Raw genomic sequence first — 14,897 nt, 5'->3', positions numbered from 1 at the left:
TCGTAACCATTCGCTGCGGAAAGGGGGCGGGGCTTATCTCCCTGGTTTTACTCTGTGAAAATATTTACCATTTCCGCCATTCACCATTGAAATAACCACTAGTTCTGCTTTATGCTTGTTGAGGAAGTCCCACAAACGTCGGAACATCAAACGCCCCCATGTCTGGGTTCATAATATTATCCGTAGTCGCACACAGCTTCGACTCCTCCAGGACGAGTGTCTGAATGAAGCCGCTTCCAGCACTCCTTCAGCGGACCCGCAGCGGCGGGCGAATTCTGGAAAATCCGCGGAAAAGCGAAAAAGCAAATATTCACAATGCCTTTTCGCCTCTATCCCACCGCCCGGCGAAAAAGCGAATTTTTCGCAACCATTCGCGTCTGTGCATTGATTTAACATGTAATCTACTCGCGCGAATATTTCACAACTCTTTTGGTGTGAACACGGCATAAGGACACACAATATCTTGAACATATGTTCTATACAAACATTTATTTTCCATTACACTTCTTGGGCAATGATCTACCATGCAGCTGAGGTTTGCAGATGACGGCATCATTCAAGTCTGACCTTGCCAAGTGTAATAAGCTATGGGAATCCACAACTTAAATAAAATTGAACAGATAATGTATATGAGCTCTTTTTAAAACTCTTTCACAGAAGCACACACAGAGAGCTAATCTCATGATGTGTTCTTCTGGTTTATGATATTGTAGCTATATGTTCTAAAAATTCCTTGTGAATTTGTTTTAATTTTGGTGCCTATTGTAAACTGTGGACACCCATCAAAACAATCCAAAACTACATTACATTATGGATGTACCCTAATCCCAAATACATTTTGTAGCAGAACAAGGGCACACCTTCCCACGACGACAGAAGGAAGAAACTAAAGCAGAAAATGCCACACAGCATGCTTCAGAGAGTGAGAACTAACAGGTACAGAATGTGTGTCTATGTGCAATTATACAGTATGTGTTTGTTCACATAAACACACGTGTGCTGGACTTCTATTCGTGTGTAGGGAAATGCAGGCTTTGGAGAACTTGCTAACCATGATGTCGTCTGTGGTGCAACGCCATAAGAAGCAGCTTCAGCTGAGGAGCATGTGCTGTGGGGAGAGAGTGTGGAAGTCTCAGCTCAACTACAGCATGGCAGAAGCTCATTTAGCACTGCTTTACCAGGGCCTGGACCAGCTGCATGGAGGAGCCCTGCAGCAAAGGTTCTCTCACAAGATAGAAGAAGCTACTTTACTTCACCTTTTCTGTATTTTTTTTGGCAATAGATCATTCTGCATATTGAACATTTGTGAATGCATGCCTATAATATTATGTTCTGTTTGTACTTGTTTCAGTTACAGGCAGTTAAATCACTTGTTTTTTTCTCTGGCCTACTCTGGTGTTCTGGTGCAGAGGAACCCACCGGAACAGACGTCTACCAAATATGAGGTTGTCTCAGAGAGAGACTCCTCCCACTCCAGTCCTATGGAATATGTTGTTGCACACAAAGAGAAGAATGAAAAGGATGGTGAGAACACTCTATGGAAAACTAGAAAAAAATGGTCTCATGGTCTGTGTTTCATCAATTGTCTCAATCTTTTCTTCCAGCAGTCAAAGTGGATGACTCTGTCACAGAGGAGAGTTGTGAGGAAGGAGAGATCTCTCAAATGGTGGAACAGCAGATTGATGCACACAGACACACTGCTGCCTTGCTGCTGGACGACTCACTTAACAAAACTGCTTTACATTTCCAAAGGGCCATGGTACTGCACACAGACACACATACTTACACATGTACACAAAGTGCTGAATTACTGACATGTGCCCATACATTGTAAATCCAACTATTATATTTAATTTATCTTTTTTTTCATTTTTTTTTTTTTTTACATTTCCCAGGTGTTGGCCCATCGTGGCAGCCACTGGACCACTCTACAGTGTGTGTGTCAGACTGTATGGGACCAAAGCTGCAGAATCACTGTTCTAGTACAGAGATCTGCTCAGCATGAACCTCCCTCCTCCCTCACAGCAGACCAGCTGCACACCACCTTCACCCCACTACTGGTGATGGCTACTGACCTAATCATGGACATGCTAAACAAACTTGGGGTAAGTGCAAATACAGTTGTACACACTTGTAGCTGCTTGTTATAAAACTGGCACACATCATTAATCCTTACTAATAAAGTATAAAAAACATCTTGTCGTCTGAGCAAAACACATTTACAGTTACAAAGTGGACATGACAGTCCTGTTCATGACTTTCATCTTCATCTTTGTCCCAACTAGCTGTGGAGTTTCTATGACAGAGACTTAACTGAGGAGGAACTTGAGTCAAGTCTCCACTTCTCAGCCCCACTGGATAACAGCACCCAGGTGGACCTGCGTTGGGTCCGCACCCTGGTTTTGCACACTCTGGAGCGCCTCCATGACAGTGGCAAATGGGAAAGCCTGGCCCACTTTGCCTTAGTTTTTAACTCATACACACGGTGAGTAAGACTATTTAAGCACATACTATTCCAGTCATAAATCTACGAGTGCAGCTGAGATTTGATAATAAATAGTTTTGTATAGTAACATTCAACAGGGATGAGTAAAGATTATGAGAAGGTTCTTATCATCAAAGGGAATTTGAGTGTTTTTAAATGTTACGACATTTAGGTCATTGAAAACACAGCATATTCTGTATAATATACAGAAATAATGCATGTAACCTTCAATTAACGTTTTTAGTGGATTTTTTTACATCTTAACATTGCCATATGTTGCAAATCTGGATAAAATAATCACCTATCTCAGAGTTTGTGCCCATGATTTTGTGTGTTTGTTTGTGCCTGCATCTGTATATCTATCCCAGGGAACGTTATGCTTTGATCATAACTCCTCTACTAGTCAATGCTCAGAGGAGGCTGCTTGAAAGGATAAGTTCTTTTGGAGGACCTGAAGTTCCTCAACGACACCATGTCAAGACACAGAAGGCCACTGGCAAGGAGGTAGAACTTACCGACACACATCAAAATTGTGAAGCAATGAAGCGTATACTAAATGCACAATCAAAGTGTAATAAGTGTTTTTTTTAACAAACAGTATCAGATATTGTATTGCCTCCTGCATTATGTGTATTATGCTGTATGTATGTGTACAGTATATGGTGCTCTCTTTTCTACATTTTAGGTAACTTACAGGAGCTATGCAGACTCCCAACTGCTCATTGGGTGTACAGCTCGGCCTGCACAGCAACCAACTATTCTCAAAAAAGCAAAACTCACAAACTCCAATCCTCGAGACACAGTTGACCTTAAAGGTTTAAACAGCCAGACCCATGTCATGCCATGTCATAATATTTCAATCACACAAATAATTGTTTGTAGGCCATTGTATATTATGTTGGCTGAACTACATTTGTGTGTTTGTGTGTGTGTCTAAGGTGCAGAGATACAACACTCAATGTCCCTTGTGTGTGTTCCTCTGGATGTAGAAGACACACTGAGCTGTTATCGTCAAGCTCTTGAGAGAAAACCACATTGTCTTCAGGTCTTCCAGCATAGTCGCTTATTACTGCTGCAACTTCTTGCCTTCACAAAGCCCTGTGAGTTCTCCTCTGATTATTTTGACTACCACACTCACACAACAACTGTTTGAAACCGTCCCTGTTTGCACTGTTTGTCTCTCTCCAGGCTTTGCGGCACAGTTGAAGCACTGTCACAACAGAGGTCTCAGTTATTCTGCAAGCCTGGTTAATTTCAGTCCCTTAGTTATGCTGAGTCCAAGCATCCAACCTTGCGACCTGGCCAAGGAGGACTACAGTACTCCAAATGCTCTCTACACCTTCCCTATCAGCCCTGACCACATACCGACTGTCAGTGCTGCATACTCCACCTCCATTAGTAAGAGCACAAAATACTTATAACAACCACAGAAAAACTTCTATGGCGCACTTTACATAAAGAAGGCATGTATTGACAAGATGTCAATAAGTGTGACACTAAATCAGATGTATTATAGAGAGTACCAGCAGATATATAAATATCATGGAATATCTGGATGAAGTCTGTGTCAGAAAGGTCTGACTTTCCTCCCCATCTCCACCCAACTTCTTTTCAGAGTATCTCCAGGCCAATAAGCATGACTCCCTCAGAGTTCTGGCGCTGCATGAAATGGGAAACCTACAGTTCTATAATGGAAACACACGGTTAGAATCTGTTGTCTGAGTGTGCATGTGTGTGCTGAAGCAAACCTACACTTTTATTTTAAATACTTTTACCTGTAATTATACAGCAAAAGTCTGTTTGGTCATATTCTTAGAATAATTGCCTGTTTTTTTTTTCATCTCCAGGGCAGCACACTTATACTGGAGTAAAGCCATTGATTGTGCCTTACAAAGCTCAGGTGCTGTAAAGAAATGGGATGGCGTGTCCTTTGGAGGTAGCTCCCTGCAACAAACCCTGAAAGAAGTCGGCATTTGGGGATGTCTACAGGCTGCTGGGCTCACTGCTAAGATTGCACGGTAGGTTTCAATGAGGTTAAGCATTGATTAGAGGTGTCACTCTAAAATCGACCTGCTCCTGAGGGGTGTGTTTTGATGTACAGGTATATCTTAACGGCTGATATCAGCGAGCGGACCAACTGTTGCCTCATGTCTGCACACCTTTTTAAGGTAATCTGATGACAGGAAATGATGACAAGAGAGGTTCTTGCTCTCATGCCTAAATACAGTTTTATTATCTGTGTTTGTGGGCATTTATTTTGACATGCTTATGTATGTGTATGTGTGTGTCTGTGTTTGTGTTTGTTTGTGTATGATCCACTTCCCTAGTGTGTGCTGTGTTGCTCCCTGGCTCAGCCACAGGCCGACCTACAGTACACTTATCACATCATCAGAGATGAACTGTTCCCTGGAGTTGACCTTTTCTCTGAACCACACAGGGTTCACCTCAGCACCACTGTAACCAGCCTTAACTTCATCTGCCACTGGCTTTTCACCACAGGCTACTACATTACGGTACACAAATAAACACTGTCTGTCTGAACCGCAATGCTCAAGATAAAAAATGTATTTTTTGAAATGTGTTTGTAATTTCAGTTACTGCCCATACTAGCCCTTTACCTACATTTTGTGGGGAGTGTGTGCAGAGATTTCCAACGCACTGTTGAGGGCAAAATACTTAAGGTCAGTATTGGTGTTGTTTTCCATATGTAAATGTAAATGTTTCTCTTGTCATGGCTTCTGGTGTAGTTATCAGTCTGGATTGGTGTTTTCTGCAGATCCGTGCTCTTACTGAACTGTGTCTGTTCACTGAAGCTATAAAGGAGGCAGTTCAACTCACACAAGGCACCGGGGTCCTTCTGCCTTATGGACGCTACATTTCCAAAGATAATCTCCAAGTAAGAATGCAAATATGTCCCCTTTTCCCCTTTTGCCTGTGTAAACTGGTAATGTTGGTCGTGTTGCATCTCGCTATTGTTGAACTACTTTATGTACAATTTTAGTTACAACCTTGACCTTGTGTTTATAGTACTGTAAATCTAAACATTTTATTGAATATATGAAGACATGGGTTGTCTCTTGGCGAGATAAATATCTGTGCCAGTTACTTCCAACCTAATTTAAACATTAGTAGGAGACAGTGTAAAGTATTTCTGTAAGATTGACAAACAATTTTCTCGTGTTGCCTCGCTACAGGATTGAAAGTATGGAGTGTTTATACATGCCATCATTTGAATAAATATGATAAATTGTGCTTATTGTGCAGCCTGCGAAGACGTTTTACAGCAACAAGTCTCTCCTGGACAATTCTGAGGTATTTTTCTATAAGATTTCTTTAGATTTTGTAACATCTGGAGACATTTTATTAGTGTAATTTTATTTTACATTTAGTAAAAAGTGTATTAGATAAAGTCAATCACACATGGTTTTGGTGAAATAATGGTCACATAAATAATTCTAAAAGGAATAACATGCTGCCACAGTTTCTATGGTGCAGGTGCAATTGTCTTTACTTTTATAATATTGGTGCAGTGCCTGTTCTAAACCTGCCTGTTCTAAGCGGGCTAAATGCTTGACCTGTGATGTTGCTCCTTGCAGCTTTCTCGAGAAAAGCTCATCCAATCAACTTCACACTTGACACTGCAATTTCCTGGGTGCTCATTAATACACATGCAATAACATACAATAGTTGCATCACACACCCAAGTCAGGACTGTTTACAGTCAGAAACCGTGGTGAAATAATTGTGGGGAGACATTAACCTGAAAGTTTGTAAAGTTATCAAGCATGTATTCATTCATAGCAAGCATCCAGCAGCAAAAGTGAACTGCAGTCAGCCGCTATCTGCCCACTGTGGACGACATGCTGGATTGCAGAGCCCTGAATTTCAAATCACGCTGCTACTCAGAGAGAGGGCTGTTTGCTTAATTAGAGTGTATTATTATTGAACGTATTGAATAGTGAAGTGAATGTGTTCAGATTGCACATAATTTGATGAAGCCCCCCCTTGGGTCCCCAGCATTACAATCACCAAGTGTAAAGTAGATCAGATGAGCGGTTCTTGAGATATGTGAAGAACAAACGGACAGAGATTTCTTGCTTTATTGTTATAGAATTACCTCATCCCCCCAACCCACACCCTGCCATTTGGTTTCAAATATAGATTGTTGATTACATTTTTGTGGTTTTGGTTTGTGATTAGGCTTTGGAGGAACTTGTGAACTGTGACTTTGCTCCAGAGGTTCGATCCCTGTATGGATCCACTTTGTGCCTCAGATTCAACCTCGCTCGTATTCAACTAGTCCTGGCACTCAGTAACACTGTACATGGCTCTCCTGTGTCAGGTCTGTAAGCAAGAGTACTTTCTTATCTTATTTATGTTAGCTTTATTATTTGGATCATGTGTCATCTCTTGTTGGATTGCATTAAACCAAATACATTTCATTTTTCATTTTGATTTCATTCTAAAATGGTCACTAAGGCTCAAACTGCTTGTTATGCATGCAGTGGGAATTATTGTGGTATCTTTCAGATACTGTTGAAAGAGAAGCTTGTGCCAGCATAAGTTGTCCAGTGAACTCAAAACCCCATGAACAGGACAGATTGGAAACTGAGGCCTCCTGTCTAAAGACAGAAGAGCCAAAAGTGCTGAGCCTTGATATAAGAAAGGATAAGCTCACACCAGAAATAATAAAGGTAAGATTTTCCAATATATCTTTACTTTAGGGGTTTTCCACTAACTGTAATTTAAGCATTGTATACAATTGTATTGTATGTGTCAATTTACTCATATCTGTCCTCTCATGTGTTGCAGTTCCTCTTGCTAGAAGGAGCATCCTCCTTGTTGCACTCTATTTTCCGTCAGCTCACACCTCAGTCCTGCAGTGAAGTGGAGAACCTGGAACTGTCCATAGAGTACAATCTTCTAAAGGCCAATCTATACCTGCAGCAAGGACATGCTGCAAATAGGTAAAGAGGCCTTATACACCTGTGCTATGCTTATGTTTGTATTTCCTGACCATTCTAACCATTTTAACATCATTCAGTTCTGAGATGGCAATTTCAGCCTTGGTGCTACTGCAGACATGTCCTGTGATCATGAGAGGAATCAGACCTAGATCTCCGAAACCTGAGACCCCACATGCCAGGACTGGAATTGAAAAGGTAGAAGGTTTATATGAATTAGTTGCAAAATCAAATAAGTTTTTTTTAACATCAAAACAAATGTAATGTTCTGTCATGTTAACTGTGTCAGAAACAATACAGGACATGACAACATTACAACCAAAAGTAGCACCTGAAATGAAACTGAGTTAGCGGTTGAAAAATTATAATTTCATCTTTTTCTATTTACATGTAAAATATGTACAAAATAACCACACTTGGGCGGTATAATGGTGATTGATTGTACATGGTGTGTGTATGCATGTGTTTATATTTGTAATATCTGGCCTACAGGGTTCTAAAGATTGCAGTGTGTCAAACCTCCTGCATGAAAACTGTCCTAGAGCAGTTGAGGCCAGTGAGAGAATTGGACTTTCTCTGTGGCTGCGTTGCCGCCTGGCTCTGGTCCGCAGCCTAGCTGCACAGATTCCTGGCAGTGCTGGCTTTTTCCCAGGTCCAATCATGTGTTGTGCTGCTCTTTCTTTTTTTCTGAATGGTGTATTGTTTGCTGAAACAGTTAGACTAATATCACATGATTATAAATGTCAACACAAATTAGTTATCTTCCCTTCTATGAAAACTAGTACTGATGTTTACTTTAAAAATAGAATTAAGAACTACTTTACCATGTTTCTTTACATTGATTCACGTAAATAAGCTTACCAACTACGTACTTAATTATGCCTAGTGTTACCAGAAGATCTGATTATTAGAAAAATGTAAAAGCAAAGTATTAATAGCTACTTCAAATGACTAATGAATGAGAAAAAAAGCTGAAGACTTCATTAGCTGCATATTGGTAAGTCATTAAATGTTAGACATTGGATATTGACACTGTGTTTTAGGGGATGTGTGCATATGCATATTATTTAGGTAAGAACATCAATGAGGAAGCAGCTTGGGTGTTACAGGAGGGACTTGATGAATGTGCACGATGGGGAGACCTGGATATTCAGGCCCTCTTGATGATCGAAGGGGCCGAATTGGAATCTCAGAGAGGCAAGACTGATGACAGCATGGCAATACTGCAGGTACTAACACGCTACGCTACACCTTTTTTGTCAAGTATATTTTCCCAAAGAAGTTGGATAGTATGGCAGCGTCCTCATTGTTTGCAGTGAAAGTTACATATGTCTCTCAATTTCAAGGTAAGGTATCCCCTTTATTCATCAGGGAAAAACCTAATTTATCCATATCATATCTCCAAATGACCATCTGTTGTTTAGAACTGGGAGGTTTTAAATTGTATAAGAGTTTGTAGTTTCCACTTTTTTGCATTCAACCAACTGAAAAAGTTTGAATATGTGTGAACTGAGACACATGCCAGAGTACATTACAACAACAATAGCTTGAAGAGGGCACAACTCGAACCTGCTGCCGTGACCCAGATTCGAACCTGGGTTGCTGCAACCACAACGCAGAGTATTAACCACTATACAATCACGGCCTCTTGGTCCACTGAGAGCTTCTTTTTTGCCATAAAAGTCAGCTCACTCATCATTCAACCTTTTTATAGCTAAAATCTACTTGAATTAATAGTTCGTAGAGCATGAACTTTGAAACCTATCAGCAGGCAATTTTGAAGTTCAAGAATTGTACAAGTTAAGCGGTACCTCAAATGTTCACATGAGTTTTATACACAGTTTGTAATGCAAGGACTTGTTTGACGAGGAGCAATGGATATACAAGTTAAAGAAGTGTACGAGCTAGCCAGGAGTCAAACCTAGAATCTTCTGATTCGTAGTCAGACGCGTTATCCATTGCGCCACTAGCCCGACATGGGGAGCATTTGGGGCAATTCCACCGTGTGCCAGCATTTCATGCAAACAGTTGGTAGTTTTCTTTGTTGAACTGATGAAGAATTCCGGACTGGTCTAGTCGGAAAGCATCATCCTTCACGCAAAAATTCTCGGCTGAAGCTCTCAAGTTTGAATATGTGTGAACTGAGACACATGCCAGAGTACATTACAACAACAATAGCTTAAAGAGGGCACAACTCCAACCTGCTGCCGTGACCCGGATTCGAACCGGGGTTGCTGCGACCACAACGCAGAGTACTAACCACTATACGATCACGGCCTCTTGGTCCACTGAGAGCTTCTTTTTTGCCATAAAAGTTAGCTCACTCATCATGCAACCTTTTTATAGCTAAAATCTACTTGAATTAATAGTTCGTAGAGCATGAACTTTGAAAACTATCAGCTGGCAATTTCGAAGTTCAAGAACTGTACAAGCTAAGCGGTACCTCAAATGTTCACATGAGTTTTATACACAGTTTGTAATGCAAGGACTTGTTTGATGAGGAGCAATGGATGCTGCCGTGACCCGGATTCGAACCTGGGTTGCTGCGACCACAACGCAGAGTACTAACCACTATACGATCACGGCCTCTTGGTCCACCGACAGCTTCTTTTTTGCCGTAAAAGTCAGCTCACTCATCATTCAACCTTTTTATAGCTAAAATCTACTTGAATTAATAGTTCGTAGACCATGAACTTTGAAAACTATCAGCAGGCAATTTCGAAGTTCAAGAACTGTACAAGCTAAGCGGTACCTCAAATGTTCACATAAGTTTTAAATGCAAGGATTTGTTTGACAAGGAGCAATGGATATACAAGTTAAAGAAGTGTACGAGCTAGCCAGGAGTCGAACCTAGAATCTTCTGATCCGTAGTCAGACGCGTTATCCATTGCGCCACTAGCCCGACAAGGGGAACATTTGGGGCAATTCCACCGTGTGCCAGCATTTCATGCAAACAGTTGGTAGTTTTCTTTGTTGAACTGATGAAGAATTCCGGACTGGTCTAGTCGGAAAGCATCATCCTTCACGCAAAAATTCTCGGCTGAAGCTCTCAAGTTTGAATATGTGTGAACTGAGACACATGCCAGAGTACATTACAACAACAATAGCTTAAAGAGGGCACAACTCGAACCTGCTGCCGTGACCAAGATCCGAACCTGGGTTGCTGCAACCACAACGCAGAGTACTAACCACTATACGATCACGGCCTCTTGGTCCACCGAGAGCTTCTTTTTTGCCATAAAAGTTAGCTCACTCATCATGCAACCTTTTTATAGCTAAAATCTACTTGAATTAATAGTTCGTAGACCATGAACTTTGAAAACTATCAGCAGGCAATTTCGAAGTTCAAGAATTGTACAAGCTAAGCGGTACCTCAAATGTTCACATGAGTTTTAAATGCAAGGACTTGTTTGACAAGGAGCAATGGATATACAAGTTAAAGAAGTGTACGAGCTAGCCAGGAGTCGAACCTAGAATCTTCTGATCCGTAGTCAGACGCGTTATCCATTGCGCCACTAGCCCGACATGGGGAGCATTTGGGGCAATTCCACCGTGTGCCAGCATTTCATGCAAACAGTTGGTAGTTTTCTTTGTTGAACTGATGAAGAATTCCGGACTGGTCTAGTCGGAAAGCATCATCCTTCACGCAAAAATTCTCGGCTGAAGCTCTCAAGTTTGAATATGTGTGAACTGAGACACATGCCAGAGTACATTACAACAACAATAGCTTAAAGAGGGCACAACTCCAACCTGCTGCCGTGACCCGGATTCGAACCGGGGTTGCTGCGACCACAACGCAGAGTACTAACCACTATACGATCACGGCCTCTTGGTCCACCAAGAGCTTCTTTTTTGCCATAAAAGTTAGCTCACTCATCATGCAACCTTTTTAAAGCTAAAATCTACTTGAATTAATAGTTCGTAGAGCATGAACTTTGAAAACTATCAGCTGGCAATTTCGAAGTTCAAGAACTGTACAAGCTAAGCGGTACCTCAAATGTTCACATGAGTTTTATACACAGTTTGTAATGCAAGGACTTGTTTGACGAGGAGCAATGGATGCTGCCGTGACCCGGATTCGAACCGGGGTTGCTGCGACCACAACGCAGAGTACTAACCACTATACGATCACGGCCTCTTGGTCCACTGACAGCTTCTTTTTTGCCGTAAAAGTCAGCTCACCCATCATTCAACCTTTTTATAGCTAAAATCTACTTGAATTAATAGTTCGTAGAGCATGAACTTTGAAAACTATAAGCAGGCAATTTCGAAGTTCAAGAATTGTACAAGCTAAGCGGTACCTCAAATGTTCACATGAGTTTTATACAGAGTTCGTAATGCAAGGACTTGTTTGACGAGGAGCAATGGATGCTGCCGTGACCCGGATTCGAACCGGGGTTGCTGCGACCACAACGCAGAGTACTAACCACTATACGATCACGGCCTCTTGGTTCACCGACAGCTTCTTTTTTGCCGTAAAAGTCAGCTCACTCATCATTCAACCTTTTTATAGCTAAAATCTACTTGAATTAATAGTTCGTAGACCATGAACTTTGAAAACTATCAGCAGGCAATTTCGAAGTTCAAGAACTGTACAAGCTAAGCGGTACCTCAAATGTTCACATAAGTTTTAAATGCAAGGACTTGTTTGACAAGGAGCAATGGATATACAAGTTAAAGAAGTGTACGAGCTAGCCAGGAGTCGAACCTAGAATCTTCTGATCCGTAGTCAGACGCGTTATCCATTGCGCCACTAGCCCGACAAGGGGAACATTTGGGGCAATTCCACCGTGTGCCAGCATTTCATGCAAACAGTTGGTAGTTTTCTTTGTTGAACTGATGAAGAATTCCGGACTGGTCTAGTCGGAAAGCATCATCCTTCACGCAAAAATTCTCGGCTGAAGCTCTCAAGTTTGAATATGTGTGAACTGAGACACATGCCAGAGTACATTACAACAACAATAGCTTAAAGAGGGCACAACTCGAACCTGCTGCCGTGACCAAGATTCGAACCTGGGTTGCTGCAACCACAACGCAGAGTACTAACCACTATACGATCACGGCCTCTTGGTCCACCGAGAGCTTCTTTTTTGCCATAAAAGTTAGCTCACTCATCATGCAACCTTTTTATAGCTAAAATCTACTTGAATTAATAGTTCGTAGACCATGAACTTTGAAAACTATCAGCAGGCAATTTCGAAGTTCAAGAATTGTACAAGCTAAGCGGTACCTCAAATGTTCACATGAGTTTTAAATGCAAGGACTTGTTTGACAAGGAGCAATGGATATACAAGTTAAAGAAGTGTACGAGCTAGCCAGGAGTCGAACCTAGAATCTTCTGATCCGTAGTCAGACGCGTTATCCATTGCGCCACTAGCCCGACATGGGGAGCATTTGGGGCAATTCCACCGTGTGCCAGCATTTCATGCAAACAGTTGGTAGTTTTCTTTGTTGAACTGATGAAGAATTCCGGACTGGTCTAGTCGGAAAGCATCATCCTTCACGCAAAAATTCTCGGCTGAAGCTCTCAAGTTTGAATATGTGTGAACTGAGACACATGCCAGAGTACATTACAACAACAATAGCTTAAAGAGGGCACAACTCCAACCTGCTGCCGTGACCCGGATTCGAACCGGGGTTGCTGCGACCACAACGCAGAGTACTAACCACTATACGATCACGGCCTCTTGGTCCACCAAGAGCTTCTTTTTTGCCATAAAAGTTAGCTCACTCATCATGCAACCTTTTTAAAGCTAAAATCTACTTGAATTAAAAGTTCGTAGAGCATGAACTTTGAAAACTATCAGCTGGCAATTTCGAAGTTCAAGAACTGTACAAGCTAAGCGGTACCTCAAATGTTCACATGAGTTTTATACACAGTTTGTAATGCAAGGACTTGTTTGACGAGGAGCAATGGATGCTGCCGTGACCCGGATTCGAACCGGGGTTGCTGCGACCACAACGCAGAGTACTAACCACTATACGATCACGGCCTCTTGGTCCACCGAGAGCTTCTTTTTTGCCATAAAAGTTAGCTCACTCATCATGCAACCTTTTTATAGCTAAAATCTACTTGAATTAATAGTTCGTAGAGCATGAACTTTGAAAACTATCAGCTGGCAATTTCGAAGTTCAAGAACTGTACAAGCTAAGCGGTACCTCAAATGTTCACATGAGTTTCATACACAGTTTGTAATGCAAGGACTTGTTTGACGAGGAGCAATGGATGCTGCCGTGACCCGGATTCGAACCGGGGTTGCTGCGACCACAACGCAGAGTACTAACCACTATACGATCACGGCCTCTTGGTCCACTGACAGCTTCTTTTTTGCCGTAAAAGTCAGCTCACTCATCATTCAACCTTTTTATAGCTAAAATCTACTTGAATTAATAGTTCGTAGAGCATGAACTTTGAAAACTATCAGCAGGCAATTTCGAAGTTCAAGAACTGTACAAGCTAAGCGGTACCTCAAATGTTCACATAAGTTTTAAATGCAAGGACTTGTTTGACAAGGAGCAATGGATATACAAGTTAAAGAAGTGTACGAGCTAGCCAGGAGTCAAACCTAGAATCTTCTGATCCGTAGTCAGACGCGTTATCCATTGCGCCACTAGCCCGACATGGGGAGCATTTGGGGCAATTCCACCGTGTGCCAGCATTTCATGCAAACAGTTGGTAGTTTTCTTTGTTGAACTGATGAAGAATTCCGGACTGGTCTAGTCGGAAAGCATCATCCTTCACGCAAAAATTCTCGGCTGAAGCTCTCAAGTTTGAATATGTGTGAACTGAGACACATGCCAGAGTACATTACAACAACAATAGCTTAAAGAGGGCACAACTCGAACCTGCTGCCGTGACCCAGATTCGAACCTGGGTTGCTGCAACCACAACGCAGAGTACTAACCACTATACGATCACGGCCTCTTGGTCCACCGAGAGCTTCTTTTTTGCCATAAAAGTTAGCTCACTCATCATGCAACCTTTTTATAGCTAAAATCTACTTGAATTAATAGTTCGTAGACCATGAACTTTGAAAACTATCAGCAGGCAATTTCGAAGTTCAAGAATTGTACAAGCTAAGCGGTACCTCAAATGTTCACATGAGTTTTAAATGCAAGGACTTGTTTGACAAGGAGCAATGGATATACAAGTTAAAGAAGTGTACGAGCTAGCCAGGAGTCGAACCTAGAATCTTCTGATCCGTAGTTAGACGCGTTATCCATTGCGCCACTAGCCCGACATGGGGAGCATTTGGGGCAATTCCACCGTGTGCCAGCATTTCATGCAAACAGTTGGTAGTTTTCTTTGTTGAACTGATGAAGAATTCCGGACTGGTCTAGTCGGAAAGCATCATCCTTCACGCAAAAATTCTCGGCTGAAGCTCTCAAGTTTGAATATGTGTGAACTGAGACACATGCCAGAGTACATTACAACAACAATAGCTTAA

At 41.7% G+C, this 14,897-nt stretch overlaps 1 protein-coding gene across 1 annotated transcript in view; it reads left to right on the top strand.

The window, feature by feature from the left end:
- cfap54 (cilia and flagella associated 54) overlaps window positions 1-14,897 on the top strand; it is a gene marked incomplete at its 5' end in the record, with an annotated part of 86,613 nt that overhangs the window by 13,211 nt on the left and 58,505 nt on the right. Inside the window, 21 exons of the mRNA XM_079237829.1 lie at window positions 1,022-1,219; window positions 1,352-1,524; window positions 1,608-1,759; window positions 1,896-2,105; window positions 2,286-2,485; window positions 2,854-2,989; window positions 3,171-3,300; window positions 3,430-3,585; window positions 3,674-3,883; window positions 4,101-4,188; window positions 4,333-4,503; window positions 4,587-4,653; window positions 4,813-4,998; window positions 5,080-5,166; window positions 5,262-5,381; window positions 5,750-5,797; window positions 6,686-6,820; window positions 7,298-7,452; window positions 7,530-7,647; window positions 7,942-8,101; window positions 8,521-8,678. Coding sequence (XP_079093955.1) covers window positions 1,022-1,219; window positions 1,352-1,524; window positions 1,608-1,759; window positions 1,896-2,105; window positions 2,286-2,485; window positions 2,854-2,989; window positions 3,171-3,300; window positions 3,430-3,585; window positions 3,674-3,883; window positions 4,101-4,188; window positions 4,333-4,503; window positions 4,587-4,653; window positions 4,813-4,998; window positions 5,080-5,166; window positions 5,262-5,381; window positions 5,750-5,797; window positions 6,686-6,820; window positions 7,298-7,452; window positions 7,530-7,647; window positions 7,942-8,101; window positions 8,521-8,678 — 3,058 coding nt within the window. The remainder of the gene's footprint in view (window positions 1-1,021; window positions 1,220-1,351; window positions 1,525-1,607; window positions 1,760-1,895; window positions 2,106-2,285; window positions 2,486-2,853; window positions 2,990-3,170; window positions 3,301-3,429; window positions 3,586-3,673; window positions 3,884-4,100; window positions 4,189-4,332; window positions 4,504-4,586; window positions 4,654-4,812; window positions 4,999-5,079; window positions 5,167-5,261; window positions 5,382-5,749; window positions 5,798-6,685; window positions 6,821-7,297; window positions 7,453-7,529; window positions 7,648-7,941; window positions 8,102-8,520; window positions 8,679-14,897) is intronic.

Source organism: Taurulus bubalis (assembly GCF_910589615.1).
Source record: "Taurulus bubalis genome assembly, chromosome: 2".
Classification (NCBI taxonomy): domain Eukaryota; kingdom Metazoa; phylum Chordata; class Actinopteri; order Perciformes; family Cottidae; genus Taurulus; species Taurulus bubalis.
Note: the sequence above shows the minus strand (reverse complement) of the source record. Positions and strands in the feature narration are given on the sequence as shown.